We start from the raw sequence: 26,107 nt of genomic DNA, 5'->3' as shown, positions 1-26,107 counted from the left end.
AACTGAAATAACCCCAGCATGTTTTATATTTTACAATAAAAGCAGCCACCACTAGGTGGTAGCAGTTCTAGTAAATTTGGGATTTTTTGGACTCACACACACAATACTGCTTCTACTTCCACCCATGAACTGGAGAACATCTTTTAAACACAGAGAAGCCACTTGAAAAAATTTGGATGTTATCTTTGTCCATTTTTATTGTAAACATTCTAAATAATAAAATTCAACCACCTTCATTACATCACCTGCAAACACTCAAGTTAAATATTTAATCATCCCTCAGACAGTTGAGAGAGCTTTGACTGTGTCTTCATGCCTTGTGAAATGATAATATTCAAGCTAGAAAAGGACTATTTACAGTAAATGGAACTGAGTATGTCTGGGAAAAAAGAGAAACAATTCTGGGAAAAAACACTTTCTGTCTTTAACACACAGTATGATTCCCCAGTACCTTCAACAGAGCAGCTGAAGTCATGAAGAAAAGTTTTCAGGACTAGCTCTGACTGCACCTACCTTGGGGAAATCTGCATTTAAGGCAGCAGGGACAAAGCCCACACTTTGAACTTAAGATGGATTGCACCATTCAGCAGAAAGGCAATGTGATGTAGAGCTGACAACACAGCCATCAGGCTACACACCTTCTCCTCAGTACCTTCATACAACAGCTCTAGCACTCAGGCCAACCCCAGCAGCAAATGACTCTTGCTTTACCCTGAGCTCTGGCTCTAGAGCAGTTGTTAAACTTTGCCTGACACTGAAAACATGATTTCAAGCCCTTTGTCCTCTAAGAAATACCCACAAATGTAGTTCAGAGGTACAGACAGCTAGAACAGTTTGGAAAAAGTCCCCCACTATACCCAGGGCTCACATGATTTCTGGAGGGATCACAGTGTGGCAGATATCTAGAGCAAAGATGAATTCTTCCAAATGCTAATCAGAAAATTCACTGTTGAGTATACTTTGTAAATATTTGCCTAGTCAACACAGAGCAGTTGTATTCGATCCTCTCACATTAGGGGCAAGTCTCTTTACGAAAGGGATCTTTCCTTATTAAGTTCTTTTTCTCCATTATATAAGAGATAATCCCTTACCCCATTCCTATCCTACATCTCTGTCAACTGTATTTTGTTGCAAGAGGTGAGCATTAAGATAGCCCTAAGGAGACAAAGGCAGGGCTGCTTTAACATGCCGAAAGTGGGCAATTAATTAAGCTGCTCCACATTTTCCTTGTATGCCTCTCTGTCGAGACACCTCTCCACTGGTCCGACTGCTGTGAGCTGGGGGAAATGTCCTCAGTTTGCTTCAGGCACTTTAGACCATTCCCTTCCTCCCCCTGTAGCAAGGATATGAGCAAGCCCCATCACTTACACAGCCTCCTCCATCTCTGAATCCTGCTCTAAACCACCATCCTGTTTTTGTTTTGGTTCAAAACAAGACCAAAAGAAACCCTCTATAAACTTGTTCCCACTGACACTCTATTGAATTGCACTTCCTGTCTTACACCTCATCCTAAAGCTTTGCTTCATTTATGGCTGACCAAACACCATCCAAGCATCTCCCTTCATTCCCTTTCCTTCTGGCATACAGTGAAATCCGGAGGACCACTCACTTCCAATGACAGCCCTCACAAGAACTCTGCATGTGAGCCCTGAGCATGCTGCTTACCCACCTTTTATAGCCAGCACCAAAAGAAACCACCTCATTTTAAACTTAGCCACGGTTTCAAATTCTTAGTTTACTTCTACTATGGATTTGGAAATTCCTTTTTCTTGGACAATGGAGGGAGACCACAAGTCCAAAGCTGTTGAATGATTGTGAACTGAGATTAACCACCGCTTGGTGAAGCCAGTTATAAACTCTAAGCTGTGCTATAAAGTGCATGTGGTAACTATAACTGTGTGCACTATCGGATCTAGGCTCCCTCCTCGATGCCTAAAGCTGCTATTTGAAGACACAAAGCACTGACAACAAAGCCAATTTCAACAGCATCTATCCCCAGCGCCTCCCAGAAGATGATGCTAGCTCCACACCTCAGCTGCATCAATGTGCTTTAGGGCTGTACTGCCAGCCAGATCCGGGAACTGATCTCATGACTGCCAGTCCCTCCCCTTGCCCTTTTAAAGTTTTTGGGCAGCTGGGTCAGCTACAGCTGCAGGGATGAACAGTTGGGAACAGGTCGAGCCAGTACTGCCAATAAGTGCTTTGTGTTATCCAACCATGGCCCAAGGCTCTGTCTGCCGGGGGCAGGTCGAACCACTCTGACCAGCCCGGCGCCGGCTGCTGAGAACATCTACCTTGCACCCAAGTCCTACCCACCCTACGTGCTGCACCAGTGCTTATCTGAGCAGCTTTAGAAATGCTTGCCTCTTCACACCACCGAACAGCTGAGCTGCTTTAGGACCTCTCTGACTATTCAATCGACTCAAGTAGGACACTTCAGTTTTATTTGCCAGGAAAATTGTCAGAGGTGAGCACTTTCAGAGCCCTTCTGCAGACTTTTGTTCTCGGAGGCGATCATGTCATAACATGAGTCTTCCTCTCTCACGCTGTAGCCATCTGTTGTCTGCATAGGCAGGATGGGCCCACGTGACACCGCAGACACCGTGCTACAGCCCTCTGAAGTTACAGGCTGTTAACATGGTAACGAGGCAACTTAGTCTCCTCATGATAGGCAAGATCAAACCGTGTCATAACAGGTCCCCAGCACAGCAGATTGCAAAGCCAGACTGGTACTGAGACCTGTATTACCACATTTGAATCACTGCAAGGCAACCTGATGTATTAAAAGAAGCAGAAAGGATGAGAGAGGCTGGCAAGACAGCAGACTTTCCCAAACAAACTCGTGCATGGGGATGTAAGAGAAAAATCCTGTGCACACTCTGTGCAATCTGATCAGCAGCTACCCTGAGGTTGAGAGTAATAACTCATTTGTAATTTTAACTACCCTGACGCACAGAGCCAACTTCTTGCCGCTTTTAAGTTTGTTACTTCCAACAATTCTCCCATGAAACCAACTCAAAGTGACACAAAGTGATGCTGTCTGTACTGGAGGTGTGAATACCTTAAGAGCAAGCAGTTTCCAGGCAAGGGACACGTACCACCATCTGCTGAGCTTCCTTCTTGCACCCATCCCATTTGGTCAGCAGGAAAACCCAGAGTGACTGTGCTCACCCTTGGTTTTGTGTCAGCTCCTCCTTTCTGTCTAAACGCCACTCACCTGCCGACAGCAGAGCCTTGCATGATCCAACAGCCAACCTCTTTCACTACTGACAAGACAGAGGGGGCAGTAGGATGGCAGGTGAGCTCCAATGCAGATTAACACAAGGTCAAACAATCTAAACCCTGCCTTTGTGATGCTGAGTATAGTACTGGCAGGTACATCCAGGCAGGAGGACTCAAAGCCATTGCTGATGTCTCTCCAGGATCACTGACATGGCCTGCAGCAGCAGCCAAATAAAAACCAGACTGCATCAGCAGGTTCAGAAAACAACTGGAAGGACCTGCAGACGGCAGCTCCATAAACAGGTTGTAAAGGGAGTGGGCAGGGATGTGCCTTCAAACACACAACCCTAAGGAAGCAGATGTGCATGCTGACAGAGCTTTAAGAGCAACAGGCCAGAGGAAATGGCTGTGTCCACATGCTCACACTAAAGAGCACATCCTCCTGTTACCAGTGGAGACCAGAGTACCGCTGCTCCAATGTGGAAGGGCGCTTCTCACATTCTTACGCTTTGCTTGTCTGTAGTGTTCAGCCCGACCAAGTACAACTTGGCCTTGGTGTTCTGAACAGCTGGGAAAGTGTGTATGCCACTATGAGATCCAACATCCTCTTCCTTAGGCTGGGGGATAAGTACATTTCTCCACAGATAGCAGCTGGCAACTCCAGGTTAGTGGAAGTTCTGCTACATTTGGTAAAAATGACACCACCTTTCTGACAGGGGAAGGGCTCCTGGCCTGACGCAAGATAAAATGTATGAATATCCTCCTGCTCTGTAATAAGAAACTTCCTTGGTTTTCTTCCTTTCTCTCTGCTACTGCTTGGTGACCAACCACAATATCCTGACTGCAAGCTCCTCAAACAGCAGGCTCGCTCTGGAAATGCCTATCACCTATGTGTATTGGACACAATTTCCATCAAAGCCACAGGGCATCTCTCCGTTGACTTCAGTGGAATCAAGGCCCATATGTTGAATAAGCAATAAATTATTTTCCCTTAGGAGAAAGTTTTTCGTGTCAATAATTCATTTAAATTGCTAGAACAGGGGAGGGACTAAGCACAGGAAAAGTTGAAAGAAAAGCCAAGATCATGCAGTGCAATGAGGAAGGCAATCCTGCAAGACATCTTTGTGATGAAGAAAGAGATTGAGAGGATAGTAACTTGTAAAAGGAGATCAGCTCCAGTCACACCTTCCACCTCACACCCAAAACCTCTGAAAACACAGGCACACCACCCACCCCCCTGCCACAGCCAGCAGCCTCTTTGATAGAACATTGTGGGTATCTCTCTCACTTTCATCTTTGAAAGGTGGTTCTGTTCTAGTTAACATCTCAACCCGTACCAGGGATTCCCTGCATCTCACAGACATCTCAGGAGCTGCTTCTTTCTCTTCGTTTTCTTCCAGTGTCAACACAATTTTTTAGATGCATCACAGTACTGCTTTTCTGTAGGCTTTCAAGTCACTCTTTCCTTTTAGATGTCTGCTAAATCACCCATAAATTTATGGCTACAAATATCACTGCTTTTTGCACTTCTATCTGGCTTCATTGACAATGCAAATACAAAACTTCAAAGTTGAGGAGAAATCCTTTTGCTTCATGGTAGCCCAATTCCTTTCCACATTTCTTTTCAAGCATGAAATGACAGGATTAGCTAAGAATTAATTACTTGAAACTCAACCTGCATGTCAGATCACAATTTTCTCATATTTTTAGCATTTAAAATCTTTGTATCAATCAAATATTTGTCATACAGACCAATACTTGCAACAGATAAAATACACTCCTTTCCACACAGATGTCCTAGCTGGGGGTCTCAAAACCCAAACAAAAATTCCACTTACTGTGCAAACTCCAATCCTCCCACCCGAAGTTGCAATGCTTTCCAAAAACGTCACCTTTAAAGGCACAAAACCAGAACATTCAAAAAAAGCAGTTTTCTCTGCCTCCTTTATTTGTCCCTTTAAGGCAACTGCTCTTCTGATAAAATACACTTACTCACTGGAAGGTAACCTAAAAAGTCAATGTGTTTTGATTTTTTAAATAAATTTTTCTATACGAATAGTCATGGCCTGTATTAAAATACATCTGTGCCTAAATATTGACTTGGGACTGACTGTAAATTTTGGTTACCAGCACAGCATGACTAGCCTAGTCTGGCTACATTTCATAGTAGCCAATTGTTTGAAGAGTATCTTTTTTAGTATAAAGGATCACCCAAATAATCAAAGCACGTAAGATCAGTCCTCAAGGTATCTCCTGCACTGCTGTCCTAACAGAAACACGTTATTCACCATGGTAATTACAAATGTTGCAAAATAAATATGTTTACAATTTGACCTAAATCATAAAAGCGAAGACTAAAAATGCCTCAAGGTCCTTTTTTTTGGTGACTTGTGACCTCCAATTGATTGGAAACATTCAAGTTCATGGGCTAGATGTAAGAGTTTTCTATTTATTTATTCCTTTATTTATAGATATTTCCTTGTATTTCCTAGATATTTCCAGGTTTGTTCCTGTTGTAGCAGAAAAACAAAACAAAACCAAAAAACCTCCTTTGCCATTAAATCTCACTTTTTACAAAATTTAATCTTGGGCAAAGTAAGATCTGCCAGTAACCCTTTTGAAAATATTCTCAAGTGATTCTGTGCAAACAGATTAGGTTATCTATAACAAACTGGTGGTTAAAAACAACCATTACGGTAATTTTATACTGAACTTAGTCTGATCCGCATCCTATAAAAAGGAGCAAGACCAACTGCATCACCTGCAGGGCACATCTTAGTCATAATTCTGAGAATTAAAAAAGTCAAGAGCAGCAGGGAAAAGCAAAAAAAAAAAAAAGGCAGCAAACTGCGTTGAACATAGGAAAGTAAATTATACATTAAAGACATCAAAAGAAAGAAAGTATTAAAAGCAAGTGTTCAAGCATGTTCAAACAAAACACAGCTACTGTATTAGGCACCGTATAAAACCAACCTATGCCAAATTCCCAGTGTCCCACTTGTGAGATCACCATTAAACTAAAAAACCACTGAGGAAGGTGTATGCTTCTTCATGGAAATGTTTTTGAATTTTAAAAAAATAACCAAACACACAGTGGGGCTGAGGCAAGGTTCAGCAGGGCAAAAGCTTCCCTGAGAGACACTTCTGGTTGCATGAGGGATGTGGGTCACTGGTAGCATGTGCATTTTTGCACTGTCACAAAAGAGAAATACGATCTTGACACCACATGGAAGGTGGCCTCTGTGTTGAAATTTTATTGAACGTGAATGACAGACTTGCAAAAACCTTCTTACGTCTCCATGGATAAAGCAGTTCAAAACTCATAATACACAGATAGCCCACTTAAATGCTCAGAATGATACACCTTTTCCTCATCCTATCGTAGACCACTTAGATCAATCATCTCAATAACAACTTTCCTATAAATGGACACAGAAGAGCTAGGTGCTGCTTTTTAGCTCAAACAACTGCTTTGAGTTTTTGGGCTTTTTTTGTTTTGGTAGCAGTGTTAAACAGTCAGCTTGCCTGCTGCAATTGTCTATGGATCACATATCCGACACATGCAGCTGGGAAGCAGATCACCAGGAATCTCATCTATCCCATTCACATCAGCCTGTTAGTTCTTTCTCTACCCAGGTCAGGGAGCAGCCATCAAACACAGACAACAATGAAGTTCTCTTTTTCTCTTTACAAAGATTAGCAAATAGATTTTTTTCTTAACTCATTTTAAAAAACAGAGCTATCTGAAAGTCACAAGCTATCTGCCTGTGAAATAGGTAGGGCTAGGAACACTGTGCTGTACTACAACACTGTAGATTTCTCCACAAGAAAACCAGTTTGCCCATCCAGAAGATAAAGCCAACAAACCACTGCACCTACCACAGAGCTGCCAAACTCCTTGCATGCCACCAGCACCTGACACCCACCACAAAAACACAGGGCTCACTCCACCTGAACGCATCCTCAGGCTTGCTTTGCCACCACCTCCCTGGCCTAAATTTCCTCCACCTTCCCAGCTTAGCTTTCCCCCTCCCCTCCAGTAGGCCCCATGGACACTGCTGCCACAGGGGAGCTGCTGGAAACTACCAGTTTAGAAAGAAAACTCTCATGCCATCTGAAGGCAGATGCCCCAAGGTCACCCAAAGCTTGCTGTGGGGTGGTCCTCCAGCAACAAGTCTCCCTCAACACCGAGATGATGATCAGAAAAGAGCTCAGTATTATCACTGCCAGAGCACACCAACTGGAACGTGATTACTGCCACTGCTCTAGTATCGCCAAAAATCCTGTATCTGTGGTGAGGATTTAGTCCTGTTATGGCCACAGTTGCTTGCTCTCCTCGTGGGGATTCCAGCACAGGCTTTCTAAAAGGACAGTGCCTCCTTCCAAGCCTGGTGGTCGTAAGGGAGACAAGTTTTACCAGTATAATTCATGGCTGAGTGAATTTTCCTCTCTTCATTAAGGGTTTACACCAGTGCTGCTACCTTGGAAGTCTGCCATCAATAAGCAGGTCAAACCTCTTAGTCTGGGAAAAGCCTCTCCATTGTCTTCTGTCTCATGAACAGTTCTTCAGTAACTATGTATTTTTTTTGGAGACCAGGGTGTTGGAAAACAATTGAGATATGAGTAAAGTGCTCTCCTTCACCACAAAGTAAACTGCATGCTTAATAAGATGAAATAATTTGGTCTCTGTGGACCAGAAAACAATAGCCTCACTGTTGCACTGATACCTTTCAAGTTATGTCCTCGTGTTACCCAAAGCAAACTGTAATAGGGACTGCTCCACAGCTCAGATTCCCATTAAACCCCTTAGCTAACCTCTGTTACCTCTTCAGGTTTCCCTCTTTAGAACAGACATGAATCAGTCACTTCAGGAAACACCATTTTCTTAAAAAAAAAAAATAAAAAATAAAGGCAGCCAAAATAAAGGGCTAACTTTGGTAAGGCCATACTCAAATCCCTTATGTTTCTTATAAACATCCCTAATTTTTATTCTTTATGCCAGGTGCTGAGATACATAATGAAATAAATAATATCAACAACTGCGACTGACTTTGAAGGGCACAACAGCAAGTAGAGCTTTGCCCTCTCTCTCCAGAGCAGGATGAGAATCTACTAATTACTTTATTACAGTGTGGGTGGAAGAATGAGGGAACTTCAAATCAGCTCAACATTCAATACTGTATTTCCTTTATAGTGAAGAACAAAAAATAACCCCAGACCTAGAATAAATCTCCCTACCCAATTTCTCCTTTTGTTTATACCAGGTCTGAGGTTACTTACGCAGCAGCATAATGCTAGAGATTCCATACACATCTCCACACCTTAGGGCATGTGCCCACCTTTAGTTGCCTATCTCTGAGGAGAAACTTTTCCTAGAGGCAAGCTATTACGTAATGCTCAGGATGAGCAGTTTCTCACATCCTCCTTTGATCTGTTAAATAAAAGCCGCCACAAGAAAAAAAATGCTAAGCACTATATTATTTTCCTGCCACAGTTCTACACTTATTGTCTCTCATTTTTAGAGATATTTTTTTATCATTACTGATGCCGACAAACAGCCATCAGAAGCAGACAAATAAACCACGTAAGGCACAATTAAATATTCAACACACATATTCCCCTTCAAGACAAGGCAATAATAACAGAACAACTGAAACCTAAGCCTCTTTCCAGCTACACTAAATTATGCCACTGAAGTCAAATGCTTATTAACGGTTTTATTTACCCTCCAATACTCAAAGACACAGAGATTATTCCATTTCTGAAAAATCTACCACCACCACCACTGTGCAACAGCAACAGCTAGGGATTAGCAAAATAATAAAGGAAAATACAGTTCAGACATCACAGAAAGGAACATTCCTCCACGGAGAGGCCCTTCCATGGGGAACAACCTCAGGGGCTACAAGCTACTCTGAGCACAGAGCACTCTTACCTGTGTGACTGAGCATGTGCCGCTGCAGGGCACTCGCCCATGGAAAGACTTGAGGACAGTAAGGACAGGGGATATTTTGCAGGCAGTCTGAGTAAGCATTCCTCTTCCCTCTCAGCAGCTTATCCTTGGCAGTTTCCTTCTCATCCTCACTTGTTCCATTTCTGCCACTTTCTTCCTTGAAATTGTCAGTGGACTGCAGAAATGGGCTAAATTTGTTAGTGTCTGTGGTAGCCAACATCTTCTCTATGCTGGCAAATTCCCCACTTGACTCCAGATCCACACTACTGCTAAGTTTGGGCTTATTTTTTGTTCCTTTCTTTCTACCTCTTTTCTTAGTCAACCCAGCATCAGCAACGGGAGACTGCTCTGGATCACAAGCCTGAGACAGGTCATTGGGCAGGCTGGAGTCTCTCTGAACGGCGGTCATGATTGTCACTTTAGCTTTGGCATTCCCTGATTTGTCACACCCAGCGGAGCTGCTCACTGCCTTGGGATTGGCATCTGCAGCCTCCGTTTTCAGCAAAGTGGGAGCAGAAGACACAGATGAAATGATCTGTGCAATGGAAGCCAATGGTGGCAGCTCTTTAGTTACTGAAGGCTTTGGCAAGAGAGGTGGTGGTGGTGGTTTAGGCCTCAGGGGTCTCAGCAAGGCAGCATTGCCAGGGAGAGCCGGGGAAATGATCGGGACAGTCAAATGCAACGAACCTTTCAGTGGCTGGGGATGTCTGACACCCCGGTTGGTTTCTGAGTTCCCATTGGCACCAAAAACCAAAGGACACTGCAGACAGTTATAGGCTTTATCACTGTTCCCAGAAGCAGCCAGCTCTTGATTCCTGGCTTCACAGGGGACATCATCTTTATCCTTCTTCAGGATTTTGGGGATGGACAGGTCGATAGGCTCCATGGAACAGTCATAAAGGGACAGAGATGAACCGAACAGGTTCTCCTGCTTCACCTGCACAGCACTCAGGCTTTTGCTCTTCTGAGAGAAATCTAATGGCTCATCAAAATCCATAGGGAAGTTGCCCACAGGTTCACGTTTGATGGAAACGTGAGATGATGTTCCCAGCAAGAAGCCGTTTTGTGGCTCCAGGAAAGGCGTCATGGGCTTGTGGTCCATATAAGTGCTGTCCTCCAATAAAGAAGGATCTGTCTGGCTTTCCTGGGCACTGCAGTCCACCATTAAGATGTAATTCTCAATCTCCTTTTCCTGCACATGCAAGTGCTGCTTGAGGATGTGGTGAACGCAATTCCTCTTGGCTGAAAAGGCCGTGCCACACTCCTTGCACTCAAACGGCTTCTTCTTCTGGCAGCCGCTGTGCGTCCTCATGTGAATGCGGAGGGCCCTGTAGTGCTTCAGGTCCTCTCCACACAGCTTGCACACCGTGTCTGGGGAGCAGAAGGCATCCACCATCTCTGCAGCATTGCTGGTGACATATTCAATGTTCTTCTCGATATCCTTCCTGGTTGTTTTGAGGTGCTTCTTTCGCAGGTGCCTCTCACAATTGGCTTTCACTGTGAACGGGTAGTGGCAGATCTTACAGATGTAAGGCCGCTCCCCGCTGTGCGTCCGCAGGTGCCGGATCAGAGCTGCCTTGTCAGCCGCGATGTAGTCACAGATGTTGCACTGATATGGGGAAATACCTAAGTGAGAACGGATGTGAGCTCTCAGGACACCAGAGAAGGCAAACACCTGGTCACAAAAACGGCAGGGGTACAAAACTTTCCTCATGGTCGGGGTCTTCTTGTTCGCTGCCCCTGCGATGATGGCTTTGAGCTCTCCTTCTGTGACTTCTTGCTTGATCTTGGCTTCCATACTTAGAGGCAGGAGAGCTTCAATGATGCTGTCCTGCTCCAGCTGTGTCTTCATCTCGTGTTGAGTTAACGGCTCTACTTTGGGTTGGAGGAGCAACTGAGAGGAAGGACTTGATTTGGCTCCTGGCTGTGGGAGATGAGAGTTGGAGGCAGACTCCACTGAGTTCTTGATCAGCCTCAGAGGGGGAGGTGGGAGACTTGGGCTGATGCAGCCAGGGGAGGCTTGCTGGGCACTGATAAGAGGAGGAGGTGTAGAGGTTGCGACGACTGTTCGGGGCGTTACCAAAGGCTTTGGCTTCAGTGGTGGCATATGCTTGAAAATAGACTGCACGGGGACAGAAGGTGCCTTAGAAAGTGGAGGAAGACTGATTTGAGGAGGAGCAGAAGAAGCCATCTTCAAGATCTGCTGAATGTCTGCCAGCTCAATGGCAGACTCATTGGAGATGGGTTTCACCACAATACTGCTGTCAGGCTGGATAATAAAACCCTTCTGGAAAGGCTGCAGTGAGAGAAGCTTTATGTTTTCTTTTGTCGGGGGAAGGACTGAAAATGACCCTCCCATGGAGGCAGCTTCCAGAGGAGAGAGACTGAGCAGACTGGTGCTGCCAGGTTCCTGAGGTAGGTTACTCTTCAGAGCTCTGAGCCGCATTTCTTGGACCTCATCTTGTGTATTGTCCTCCTGCTTGACAGGCTTGATGTCTTTGGTGTACTGTAGGCCCAAGGATGCCATGAAGGCTTTCTGGTCTGGGCTCTCACCGGGTGGGGTTGCGGACTGTGGCTTGTGCTTGTCTTTTCCCTGATCCACCACGTGAGTTTCTGTGTGCAGTTTGAGTGCCGAAAGCATGGGGAATGCCTTGTTACACATCTCGCAAATAAATCGATGGAAATCACTGATGCACCTTCGCAAATTTGTTTCACACCAGACCTGCAAGACATGCAAAAATATTTAGAGTAGGAATCTGGTAAGGCATCACACACTGCTGCAAAACACAAACAGTTCACTCTCTCTTCCACTGACTAAGTTAAGAGGTTTAGAGCAGCCCTCCCCCACCTGGCATGGAGATATTCCCACTTCACAGCCTTTAGTCTCGCAAGGGGTGTATCTGAATTAGGGGCTGATTCTCCACAAGTTCCCTTCTATAAAAGTAAACTCCTTCAGAAGGCTATTCAGGCTCTCAAATTCTTTTCCATCCTAAATTTCCCTATTAGAAACTTCTCTTGTCTCATTGTCAGGACAGGAGCCTCAGCATACTACACAGCAAGGAAGCCAGGCAGTAGACTATCTCGTTTACCTCTATTACAAAGAAACTAGGAGGAAAGAAAAAGAAAAAAAAAAGAAAAAAAAAAAGGCATCCAAGAAGCTAAACCAATGTAAAGCAACCAAAATAAAACCCCTTACAAGCAGATCAATGAAACTCAGAGCTTAAAGCAGAGTGGTTTTTGGTTAGGGAAGTCTGATTACATTTATTATCCCAAGAAAAATACTAGTAGAGGGCTGGCAAGACCTTTACAGACTTTAAATACTTTATAAATCTTCTCTCACAGTGCAAGCAAAATTATTACAAAAGGAAAATACCAACATTCAAATCCCTTAATAACTTTAAATGTCTGTCATTAATTACAAAAGAAATAAACTTTGTTTATAAAGTTCTTTCTTTTGATTTTTTGAGTTTTATACTAAAACTGTAACAGACTGAGAAAGACCTACATGCTCCCCTGGTCTAGCAGCAAATTTCAAGTCTAGCACTTTGCAGTCAGAAGAGTTGGAAATCAAATGTTTTAACCCCAGAAGAGTAAGAAAAGTGCAGAAACTAAGCACGGTCTTGGTGGATTGTGCTGTTGATTTTCTAATAGATAATGCAGCTTCATCCAGACCCAAACTAGGATAGGCAAGATTTGACAGCGGGAGGAATCATATCACCCAACAGAAATGTTTATGGCTCTCAGAAAAATAGTTACAGACTACCTCTCTGACATTACCCACCCACCATCCCTCAAACCTTACATGAGGAGGAACATTGTGGAGTGTTTTGTGAGGGAATCACTGAAGATGTCACTGTTTAGTTAGGAAGGTGACTGCTCAAAGCTTTTTGTATTAAAACTTTCATACCCCAACTACATCCTTGTTAGAGTAAACTAAAATAAATAATGTCTTCCTTACCATGTGTACTCCCTGTTGATTTCAGATGTAGGATTTTTTGGGTATGCTCAAAGGTGTAAGGATCTAATAGGATCAAAGTTTCCTTCAAAATTTTTTATATATCTTTACACTGGTAGCTATCCACTGTAATGGTGAAAAAGCCATTACAGTGGATAACTGTAATGTTATTGGCACATTACCCAGTGCCAATATTCTTTAGATGAAAAAAGAAAAGGGAGAGGCATAAAGTGTTTAAAGCCTACACAAACAGTGGTGATGTACCTTCCACAAAACAGTCTACATGCAGGATGAATCTTTCAACGACCTCATCAGATAAGCACTTTAGCAGCTGGCACCTTAAGCTACCAAGAACAGAGAGTACCTGAGAAATGCGGGGGAACTTCCTACAGGAGAAGTCCGTGAATCCCAAGTCGTGGAAGCCTGCTGGAATTGAAGGGTTGTTCTGAATGAAAGGCTTTCCCATGGGATCTCTGGGAAGCTGCTTGTGGATAACTGCATTATGGCGCAGTAAGCCCCGATGAGTACGAAAGGTGATACAACAGATGTCACACCTGGAAAGGAGAGGAACAAACCAGAAATGACTTACTGACTGCTGCAAGCTTGACAACTAGTATTCTTCTTGCACTGGGACATCCTCTTTCCTCTCACCTCACGATACCAAGAACTTGCTAAATGCAAAATAAAGCCGCAGTGTGTCAAAACCTATCACCACAAAAGGCCATTTTGGTCACAGTCACTTTCGACCAGTTTCTGGCTAGTAAGTCCACTGGAAGTTTAAAGAATGTGAGAACTGACAATCTCACACAGGCAGACAGGAGAATGGCAGCTGAGATAGCAGCCTTCTGAAAACCTTTTTGTTGTCCAATGAAAAATATTTCAATGGCCTTACATCATTTTATTTTTACTGAAAAGTCCTGTTAAAATAAGCAACATAAAAAAAAAAAATCAGCGACAAGGAGAGGCTAAATCTGACCTCAATATAAAGCAAATGTAAAAGCAGCACCTTTCACATCCACTACTTAAAACTTACTACTGCATGCCACTCTAATAGCTGTGTGTCAATCTTCATCACATTGCTTTTCCATAACTTTCACTGGTATTTTTCAAAGCTGTTATGAGAAATAGACTGTTTGAAAAGGAAAATGACTGTTCCTTGAATGGGAGAAAGGCTCAGAGGAGGAAGACCTGAAACAGGTTCAACACTTCTGACACTTTTAGACTCCCTTCATAGCCAGTATGCCCTGAAGAAAAATGCAGAAGCAGTTTTTTCTTACCCACACTTTATTGCTGTGATTTCTTGTTTTTCTCAAATTCCAAATTCAGCTAAACAAGGGTTTCTCACATAAAACACTGCATTAAGCAATCAAAGCTATGCTACCAGCAGGACGGGCTATGCAGCAACATTTGGTCAACACGTCAACAAAGCCTATTGCCTTTTAGATATTTGGTATGTGAGCTCTGCAGCATGACAGGTCATGTCCACTCTGTGTTCAATAAGTGACACACAGTTTCATTTAACCTCAAGTTCCTTGTGGTAACAGGTCTAGCTCCCAACCAAAGTGTGGGTTTCCCAGAAGCAAAACACCAGTGGGTATGAGGCAGTCAGATTTTGTCACTAAGAATATGATATGTACTAAGATTTTTTCACATCTGCCTGTGGCCTTGGTTTTCCCCATACTGTCTTTGCTCTACATCAAGGAAAAGGACATGTGCCTAGTCATTAAAAAAACATCCTGCAATTAGAAACGACTTCTGACAAAATCCTGAAACCACCCCCTCCCTGTCCTATCCCTAACAAACTCCTATTGTTGTGCATTTTATCACTACATAAACTCCCACAGCCATTTTTTTTATTCTCTGAAAACGAAGAGATAACCAAGTCACCCAGAAAGCAACAGGACTCATAGTCCCTGAGTGGTGAAAGAAGCAAGTGTGAAGTGTATATAACATGGCCATTGTTATCACGGTACCCAGAAAGCTTGGACATAAATATGCACAGAAGGTTTAATCTGTTTTAACTCTCCTGTCAATTCACTTGCATCCTCCCTGTATAATTACTGCTGACATAGTTCCTGCATTCCACTAAATACCAAACCAATGCCATTTACAAAGCTAATGTTTACTTAAAGAGGTATGCCAAGTGTGACAACAATCTCAGGGGGGCAGGGTGGGATGGCCAACACATAGTACTTCTTCAGCATCAGGATCTACGGCTCTCCTCCAGCTCACTTGGCAGCGCCTATTCTGTGATGCAAAGCTTTCATCTTCAGTGAAGACAAAAACACAACCACCAAAACCACTGGGGGCCAGAGAGCATTAAAAAATAACAAGTAGTCACCTGAAGAACTTGCAGGCTACTGAAATTAATTGCTTTTAGGGGTGATGAAAACACCTTGCATGAAAACAAGCAGTGCTTCTGACATGTTCCTCCTGGTATGTCAATATACAAACAAGGAGGGTTTAGAAACAATTCTGCACCACTGGAAGCACTGCAGGCTGCTCTGCAAAGGGACACAGACCCTGATCTCAGGGCATCCTGAAGCATCTCTGGGGTCCCAATGTACCTGGCCTGTCCTGGGCCCAGGAACCCATTACAGCAGCTGTATCCCCTTGTGTGTGACAGGGCAGGCAGAGCTACCAGTGATGGCACCACAGAACTACTGGGACCATTGACTCCTGCCACTGTACCTCCAGGATCTGGGCTGAGCAGGACCCAGTGCTCCTTGTCAAGCAGCCACACATCCCACAAAGCAGGGAGGTGTGCTTTGTTCATCTTGCACTTCTCCTCACCTCCCTCTTGCAATGCGCTGATTTTTAGCATCACTTTATTTGGGTGTCCCATCAAAAGCTGCACATGAGAGTTAATCTTTCAGAGCAAACACCCATGTGAAAGTCCTTCACAGTACACCTGTATCAACTGCTAGCCTCAAGACAGTAAAAATTTGCCAGTTAAAAATGGTGTTTTCCATGCAAAGGGAACAAAAGTAATGTATCTTATAAAAGGAATATAAGCTTTCTCTTTTAGTAAGCATATTTATTTTTCTCTTTCTTCCTTATCTTTTATTTTCCTTGCGGTGAGTGAAAAAGCAGCAAACAAAAAGGAGAATGGGGGAGAAAGATTAAGCTCTTTTTTCATTAGGTCAGAAAAAAGCACCTGGCTGAAAAAAGAACCATCCAGATAAATCATGTGTGTCACCTCAAGCTGCAGGCTCTTCAGGGCATGTAAATGCACTGCCCCCCAGCTCAGCACCTTGCCCTGGTGGCACAGCTTACAGAACCACGTGGAAGGAGCTGTGGATGCCCTGCCTTCCTCTGTGATCCAGGTATGGACTCCTAGCACCTCCAAGGAAAGCTTAGAGCTACTAAGTGTCAAAACCTAACTAGTTAAGGCAAGCATCACTGCACTGCATGTGTTAATTTAAAATGGAGTAAGCTCTATGCCTAGCAGCGCATTAATTGGAAGCATTAGGTTTTTTTAAAGGGAGTCTAACTATTAATTTCTCAATTTTGTCATCAGTACTATTTTCCACCTTTGAGTAGTGTCACTGCCTACAGTACTTTTAAACCTAGACCCACATTTTAAGAAGGAAAGGAGAAAGGAATCCTAGGTGATATGAACATTTTTTCATCTTGTTTAAACTGCTTTAAAAAAAAATTAGTAATTGTGGAAAGTCTGAAAAGTCCAGCATATCCATCTGAAACATATGGTAATAGTTTGCTCAAGATGAATTAAAAACAAACAAACAAACAAAAAAACCCCCACAACAAAAAACAAGCCAAACAACAAAAAAACCCTCCGCAAACATACAAAAGAACCAAGACAAAAAAAAAACAACAGAGAGGCCTCTCTCCCCATAAAACTTCCCCAGTCTGCTCATGTGCAGTTCCAAGTCAAACAGGGATGTCATGGCAGCAGAGAACTGTGATGAGAACAGGTTCTGAGGTTGTCAGCACAACAGGCCAAGCAGTGGCTCAACACCTGTGCAGAGATAAAAGCACTCTACTTGCAAGGTAAGTTTCCAGATGTATCTAATAAAAGCTGCTGTGTTATCATGTGATTGCTAGTCTTGGCCACAGTCTTCAATTTTTCTATAAATATGATTACAAAGTAAGGAGAAAAAAGCTGTTCAGTTCCAAGTATAGAGATTAAATTTTAAGTAGAAAGGAAAAAACTGTTTTAGCAGCTAAGGCCCCTTTAAAATTACTTTAATTCTCAATTGTCTTTATGTTTTGGACTTGCTCACATCTGTAACAATGCAAATATAATACTAAGACTGGCTCACTGGCAGAGGTATAAAAAACAAGGAGGTAAGGAAACCGAACTCTTAAAACACAAAAGCAGAACCAAAATATAACAATGCAACAACCAGGCTGCCCCTGGTGCTTGGGCCATGTATCACACCAGGCAGATCTGATTAATTATTACTACACCAGTGCACCTTTTCTTTCCTTTTAAAATTTTCTTAATGCAGACAAGTGTATGCATCTTTATGTTAAAACACACCATTAAAAAGCTTTCTTCTAAAATAAGTTAGTATTCTTGAAATGTGTAATGCTAATTAGGATATAAAATCATTTTAACAGGCTTTAAGAAATAGTGCTTTGCAAAGCCTGTTTGTTCAAGGGGGCAAGGCAGGATTTGCTACACTTAGTAAGTGGCACCTCTGCAAGGAAAGTTTACATAAGCAGCGCCTGTTACCTTGCATTACACTCTCCTCTGAGACAACTCAAATTTGTCAGCAGAGGAAATAGCTGTCCTTCTTTAAGAAATGGAAAGACATTTTAAAAAGGAAATGCAGAGCCAATTTTTTAGCAAAATTTATCAGTCTTGATTTTGATTAAGAGTAAGGCAGACAACCACTAAATCCTTCTAGATTTTATATTTCAGTAGTCAAGACAAAAATGCCAAATATTTGTATTAACCATTATGTTACCAAGAAATTAAACAAAATACTATGCTCTGCATTACCCAAGACTGCTGGCAAACAAGTGATATTTACCATTGTTCTGCTTGTACTTTTGAAACCACACAGACCAAAACCTGAAGTTTTCACCCATGCAGCTCACTAATACAAAGTTGTCCATATTGTGGATGTTAATAAATAAAAACAGTCTTAATTTCTAGGCCTTATCAAAAATAAAAAGCTTGGTACCACTTTGTTCCTTTCCTGTCCATGCTCTTTAGCAACTTCCACAAACAGAAGCAAGGAAAACAAACAAAAAGAATGAAACATATCCTGAGACAGAAGTCATTAATACACAATTAAGTTAGGAAGTTGCCTAACTCCTCCCATTGAAATTCCCAGTCGGTACCGTGTATTTTTCTATCTCTGTTGTTATTATTCTCCCTTCTCTCTTAAAGTTATTTGCAGAATTAATGTGGCTGTCATGAGCAAAGAAATTCCTATGCTGACCTAAAAATAACACAACTGGGTAGAAAAGAAAGATGGGTGATTCCCTGCTGATGACTCATGTCCACACCGGCAGTGGGAGCAGGCTCCCAGTCTCCACACTGGCAATGTCCTGCTGCAGGGGAGCCTGGCAAGGAGGGGGAGATGGAGAAAGGATGGTTTGAAACACAAGGGCTTTCACTATCTGTGAAAGAAAAGCAGGTTACAGACATGTTCCCCTTCAGGAAATGATTCCTTTGCTTCTCTTTCACTTCTTCAGGGACAAGGCAAAGTGAGAGAGATGAGAAAGAGCCAACTGGTTTCTGCCCCTGTGCAACCCCACCCAGGCCCAGATACTCATCTCCTTTTGGATAAAAAAACCAAAAAACAACCTTTCCTGCCCTCCACACCCAGGGCCTTGGGAAATAACATCCAAGAGCCGCCCTAATCTCTCCCATTTGCTGCAGATGAGTGATGGAAAAGCAGCAGTGCTGCAATGCCCACTCCTGCCTCCCTCCAGGTCCTCCTGCTGCCCTGCAATGCCCGCTCCTGCCTCCCTCCAGGTCCTCCTGCTGTCCTGCAATGCCCGCTCCTGCCTCCCTCCAGGTCCTCCTGCTGTCCTGCAATGCCCGCTCCTGCCTCCCTCCAGGTCCTCCTGCTGTCCTGCAATGCCCGCTCCTGCCTCCCTCCAGGTCCTCCTGCTGTCCTGCAATGCCCGCTCCTGCCTCCCTCCCCCGCAGCTCCCCAGCGTGTCTGACCCCGCAGGACCTGCTGCTCTGCCATCTCGACCTCGCCCACCGCTATGGGGCTGTGCTGGAACCACAAGCAGCACCAGGAGCCAACTCTCTGCCAGCTGCAGAGCCTCCCCTCCCCTTCCCTCGTGCCTAAGGGGATGGACACAGTCTGCTAGATGTTCAGTGCATGCTGCTTCACAGCCTCGGCAAAAGAGGCACTTTTCTTTTAACTTTGCCCTCCTTCCACTACCACACTGGCCCTCTGATTTTGTTACCGATGTTCTGTCACTCTTTAATCCTCTCCCTCAAAGAAGCCAAGCCACCCTTGGGTGCAGCCAAGGCTGAACCCCCTGTACCAACCCTTCTATTAATAGAGAGATGCACAGCGTTATGTACATTCCTACAGCTGCACTGTGGTCCAGGCAAGAAAAGAATCGTGCAGGAGCCAGGACAGACCCGATATAAACCAGGGTGATGTTGTGCTTTAGAAATTTGTCAGCATGCAGCAGAGCCAGTGTCCACACCAGCGACTCCCCCATCAGAGTAACTCCAGTGAAATTAACTGCTATAAGTTAATAAAAAGGCACAAGCCATGCTGTGTCATGTTTAAACTTCCTTTGTAGGTGAGCAAAGAAAAACGAGTAAAAACTTCTTCCTAACACTGTAATGAATTGCACTTACCAGCAACACTTCAACAGTGCCCGATTTAAACACCTCTGCCCTGGTGAAACAGTAGCTTACTCTACCATTTACTTCAACACAATTAACATGCAACTAAGACAAAATAATGGGAAAAGGGGAGATGGCCTGCAGACACTCACACAAAGTAGTCATTTTCTCATAATGGCTTTTTTTACTTAATAAAGGTCAAAGTTTTAAAAAACAGAAGTATCAACAATTTGGCTGGTCAGAATCACAGAGAAAGAGATGAAGATCAACTTAAACAATTTAAGGGTTTAATAGTCAGGGCAAACATATCTGGGGGGCAAAAAAACCTGACCAGAATAGTCTCTACAGGTACCAAAATTAGAAGCTGCGCAACATCCAGAGTAACAGTTATTTGTGCACATCAACTCTTGTGAACCTTCTGGTATTCTTTCAAGGTAAGAAATGAAAAGCTCTTCATATCTTCTAGCACATCTTTCAAATATGAAATCCAAGTACTTCTGTAATTTTTAAATTAACAGCAAGAGTTTAAAAAGAAATCTATGTGTCTACCATGTTAAAAAAAGGCCACCACTTTTCATGAGTAACATATGGAGAAATACATCTCCAGGGGTTTCTCTATCCTATAAGCATCCACTGATCAGAACAGGGCTCACAAAGAGGCGCAGCTGAATCTGGATTGCAGGCCCTTGCCCTTATCTACATTTGCAGGTTAAGATATGCTCAGCATGCAGACATGACTGCCAACATGCTGAGCAGCACCCAGCACTCTGAGAGAGCCTGCAAATAAACAAATCCTGCTCCTTAGGATCAGGCAGGCGTGCTAATAACCTATTTTGGCTCAGCCCCTTTTCCCTCCTGCATGCCCTTTTTACATGCAGCTTTCCTCTACAGTCAGTTTTGCATTTGCCCACTTTCTATTCTGGCAGCCAAGCTAAGATATTTAACAGCATGTGACACAGCACACAGTTTCACATGAGAGCATCACTCCCTGTGTCCATTCACCAGCCAATATTTTTATCCGGCTGCTCTGGATTCCCAGTTTCCTCACACAATGAGCTCCCTGATGTGAGCTGACCACTTCTAGGCCAGCGTTGGCCTCGCGCTGCTCTTCAGATGTTTCCCAGCTCTCTTTTCTGAACAGGAACTTCAGAAGGCATGTAACATGCAGTTCTGTTCTGCTTTTGCAAGACAACCCACTGATTCTACTTCTCCATTTGCTCAGTAAAAGGATGCATTCACCAGCTTGCTTGCACACCCTCTCCTCTGCCTCACCAAGAACTGCATTGTACCACAGCATATTTCTGGTTATGACCAGAGCTGGACTTCATCGTCATCAGCTGTCTCATGGAATTACTCCTGCATTGAAAATGCTGCCAGCAAGAGATTAGGAGTTGGTTCCTAGTTTCTATCAGAAAGACACTGAGCAGACAGCTTGAGAGCTGAATTGGCAGTGTCACACTACTGCCCCTTGTCACCGCCATCTTTGGCTGTAACAAGTTTTGTAGCATTAACTGTGTTAGTACTCAATAACTCCAGAGCAATTTCTACCTAAACTGTCCTTGCTCTGTGACTAAAAAAGGAAGTATTGGGCCCAAAATATAGTATGCCAAAAGCGGAGCTCAAGGAGGTCCACGAACATGTCTATGCTGGAGTGCTCTCCATCCCTCTCAACAACTGTGTAGAATACAACAACCTCAGAATTATCCATCTTCATGAAAACAGCATACTGTTTCTTATTTTGCAATGCTAACAAGGAATGAGGCTATATGCATATCAACAGTTGTGACAGAGAGAAAAGTAGTTTATAACCTCACAATGCTAAATGAAGATGACTTGTCATTCATCCTTCAAGTTGCTTCCAATAACAGCAGTGTCAAACTAGCAGGAAGAAGCGTAAACCCATGAACCCATAGTTTTGTCTCACAGTAAAATTAATTGCAAACAGCATCTAGTTTTCAAACACCTTCACTCCCGCACGTTTGTAGCATCACTAACACTCTCTCTCCACAAAAGGCTTGCCACATGTAGAGAGCAGTGTGCTTCAGAATAAGGAAGCCAGAAGGATTATCCCTACTATATAAGGAGAGAACAGATAGAAAGTGAATTCCTAAACTTGCTTAGATATGCATCTGCAAAAACAGGAATGGCACTAGGGTCTTTTTCTGGCTGTTTTCCTTTTTTTCCTTCTAACATTCAGTTCAATGTACTTTAACATGGTCAGAATACTGCTTCAAAAATCTAACATTGTACTAGTCTTTTCTCCTGGTGCTAATGACTGAAATAATCTCCATACTTTAAATCTCCATTTGTTTCTTTTCTTTCCTATTTTATCTCCCTAAAGCCAGGGTGCAGAACTGCCTTGAAGAACAGTAACTGGGCAATAATCATGCCATATTCTAAGTAGCTGGTATCTTTTTCACCCAAAACCCACTTCCTCTTGTCTTGACTTAAATGGAGCTGCTCATGGACATTGTCTAAAATGATTAAAAACTGGGACATAGGTCCAGGTGCCTGACAGCATCCCACCACACACTGAAGAATGTGGATGTGCTGGCTGGTGACCAGCCTGCCTGAATTGCAAGCTACATGTGACAGATATCTTCAATTTACCCAGAGAGTCCAGAAGACCATGCCTATGGCATTAAGTTGTCCATTCCATATTGGTGAAGCCAGGTAACACCAAGAAACAACAACAGCATTTTTCACCCACAAGTGTTTTCAAAAACAAGACCTCACAGTGGCAAAACCAGACCCCTGGCAAAACTAGAGGCAGATGACCACACATCCTAATGGTCAGACTCCTAACACTTCTCTTTCCAGAGCCTGAATTCTTCTGTTGCTGTACCTGTTACTGACCTGGGAGCTGTTCAAAACAATAGCTTTCCATGGCAAATTCAACCTCTACACAATTTCAGCAAAACCTGGGCAGGCTGTTTTGAAGAACAAGGTAGGCTGTGAACAGCTTTTGGTGTCCTTTGTTTGGAGGTTTTACAGAAGCACATAACCCTGGGGGAAGAGAACTGCTTTTGTTGTCCTTGTGAAAATATGGCCAGGATTTTCAAGTTACAAAGCTTAATATATTAAATCACTGTTTGGACAGGCTCTGTAGAAGGTCAAAAACTTTATCTCCCCTGAATACATTCATGGCAACTGGTTCTGGTCACCAGGTCAGCTGTGTGACATAGGCAGAGAGTAACTCTCACACTACAATGTCTACTTATTTCTTGTATCTTACAAAAATATAGCAAAACCAAATCTTGTAACTGCAGGCAATGCCACACTGAACCAGATGTGATCAGAAAGCCTCATGATAAGTCATTAGGAAGCAACCTTTTACCACAATCAAACTGCACAACTATTCTGGCTGAGAAATGATGTTGGAATGAGTCTAAGAAAAGAGGTAACTGCAACACCATAACCAGCTCCCTCCTCCTCTCCACAGGAAGATACTTAGGCATGAGAGGCAGCATAATTGTGTCTTTGCTGATGTGAGGAAGGAAAAATAAAAAATACTTTAGCTCTTGGTGTACCAAGAGCGTACTGCACTAAACCTCCTAGAGGAGAAAGAGAGGAAATAAAAAGGGTATGCTCTGGCTACAGTGACATTCAAGAGAGGAATTTTATAGTTCGTGTACTTTTTTTTAAAAGCCACACATTTTACTTTAAGCCCGTTCCATCATTTTTGCCAAAGTAAAGAGAAGAAACCCAGCATAGCATCTGGAGGGGTTTCTCCCTGGGAAATCCTCACATCTCCTCTGCTTACACTGCTGACGTTGCTTAGAGTTGTCAGGTGACCTTTACAAGCACAGTTTCACGTCTGACAGCAACTCTGTGCCACTAAAGTTTCCAGAGAAACTCCCCTGCTCTGTGAGGTTTCTCATTTTCCCTATTGGCTGTGCAGCGTTTCAGCTCTCTGCTAATTATATCAACACTCAGATACAAACTCACCAAAATAGACAGCGTCCTGAGGCCCCAGCTGCAGGGAAGCAGACTTCTTTAAATAATCCAGGTAGAGAGGCCAAGGGGGTCAGAAAGCACTCCTGGGCCACCTCCCACTGCTAATGGGCATTGCAGACAACCTTGCCGGGGGCCAGCTCATGTCTTTAATTAGAGTGCAGGGCACAGGGCTTCAAAGGACAGAGACTGACCAGGGGGTGTAATGCCATGAAGGAGATGCAGCGGCACAGCCCATTGTCAATGGGACAAAGGGCCCTATTATTACTCTCAAGACCAGGGCAGTTCCTACCGTAATTAGGAGACAAGGATGCACGATTTAGGATTTTACATAATCAAGAGATACTCTCCCAAGCAGGAGTCCCTCTCACACAATCAGTGGATTAAGAATTGTTTATTCTGCTGCAAGTAAACAATGAGGTGCTCACTGCTCTGTGTTTTGCATGAAAAAGCATTTCTGGGCAAGAGAATGGGGAGTGTCTTTTCATCTGACTTTGAACAGCTAACCCTGTGATTTAAAGTTGTTCATTTGACAGTATCTGGAAGGGTGATGGTCCACCCTGTAAATTAGCTGCTCACATACTAATCCCAGGGCTGCCAGACAGCCTTAACTTTTCTGCTGCTTAGCAGAGGGTGGTAGGGACAGACTCAGACAGCTCTGGGGGCAAGAGGCTGTATTTGCACAGCACCACTGAAATGGTGGGATTAAAGAACCACAGGGAAGCCAGGCAGAAGCTCCTGCCCACCCTGGCACCTTGCCTCGGCCACGGATGCATCTCTGCAGGGAGGCTGGTGCCACCGTCAAGACAGCGCACACTGTTGCACTGCTTCAGAGCCAGTTTGCAATCCTTTACATAGGAGCTAGGGCAGCAAAAAAGAATTGGTGTTTGACCTCTGCCTTTACAACGAAAGGCATCGGCTAGGCAGATTGACCATCACTTATTTTTGATCAAGACAAAACAGTCTCTGCTGGGCTACTGCCTACTGCAGCAGCTCCAAATGAACCACCGGACCCAGAGTATCTGACTCTGGGATACATATCCTTCCTCACAGGTCCCCATCAAGTGACTCTGCTTTTACAGTATGGGCAATAAAAGGAGACTGGGGGTGTTAGACTCCTTGCCCTTTGCTCACAACACAGTTACTGTGCTTTTTCGCTTGTCTGAACTTTTAACAAGAGTCACTTCCCCTTGTCTTTTACAATAAGGCAACAACAGGATTTGATGAAAGCCTTCTAACTTTCTGCAGTTTGCTTCCCTGCCACAAGTACACCCATATACACAAGTCTCCTGCTCTACTATTCTAGCAAAATATTCTCTTTTCTTTGGCTCTTTCACTCAAAAAAACACCCTTAAGCCTCACCAAAAGGACTTCAGTCATTTGTACTTAGGACTGAGAAAGGCATGCTACTTTCTCTGTGTCTTGTTGAATCCTACAAACAGTATTGCAGAACCCTGGGAACCAGGGGATTACAGCCCCTGCTGGCCAAGGATTTTAACCCATTTCGTTTGGCATGAAAGAGTCACCTTAACAGCAGTCCAAACTGCTCTGCTTACTAGAGGATTTTCTGTCAGGCTGGGCCAGGCAGACAGTGTCATTTGACTTGTCTAGACTAGGACAAAAGGTGTGGTTTAAACCAGATGGGCAGGCTAAGTTGCACCTTAATATATTAGCTGCCCAGAGAGGACCACATCTTCCTTGTCCTGTCTTCACTGACACGTGTTAAATGGCTGAGGCAAATACCTGACAAAACCCCCTTACTATCATCTAGACAATTCCATAAAGATAAGCATCCCAGCACTACTCTTAAATCATATTCACAGAGCTTGACAACTGTGACCGTGATTTAGGGACACATTCTAGTCTTTGCTGCTCAACAGAATCAAGGGTAGCAAAATCCATTTTAGGAGACTATTATCCCAAAGCAAGTCTAATACTAGAGCAAGAGCTGCATAAAGAGGAACAGCATGTCTGCACAGCCACTGCGTCTTTCTGCCATGCCACAGTAGACTGCAAAGCTACCAAGCTAGAAGGATATCTATTCCATTATCTTATCAAAGCAAGAAAATCCACCTCTCCACTCAGGTCCATGGAGTACAACTTTGCAAAGAGGTCCTATCTCTTTGCAAAGTTGAGAAGCTTCAAAATGAGGGTAATGACCTAATATGTCAGCTGCTTTCTCTAAAGCATGAAGTGTAAGGCAAAATTGTTCCAGACTCCATTTTGT

At 43.6% G+C, this 26,107-nt stretch overlaps 1 protein-coding gene across 3 annotated transcripts in view; it reads right to left on the bottom strand.

Moving 5' to 3' along the window:
• Window positions 1-26,107, bottom strand: part of RREB1 (ras responsive element binding protein 1) — a 122,132-nt gene that overhangs the window by 10,831 nt on the left and 85,194 nt on the right. For all 3 annotated transcript variants that reach the window (XM_084213811.1, XM_084213813.1, XM_084213812.1), the window contains 2 exons: window positions 13,495-13,684; window positions 9,158-11,897 (listed from right to left, as the gene is read on the bottom strand). In XM_084213811.1, the coding sequence (XP_084069937.1) occupies window positions 9,158-11,897; window positions 13,495-13,684 (2,930 nt within the window). The remainder of the gene's footprint in view (window positions 1-9,157; window positions 11,898-13,494; window positions 13,685-26,107) is intronic.

Source organism: Fringilla coelebs, assembly GCF_963513975.1.
Source record: "Fringilla coelebs genome assembly, chromosome: 1".
Taxonomy (NCBI): Eukaryota; Metazoa; Chordata; class Aves; order Passeriformes; family Fringillidae; genus Fringilla; species Fringilla coelebs.
The sequence above is the reverse complement of the archived record's forward strand: the minus strand, read 5'-3'. Positions and strand labels throughout refer to the sequence as shown.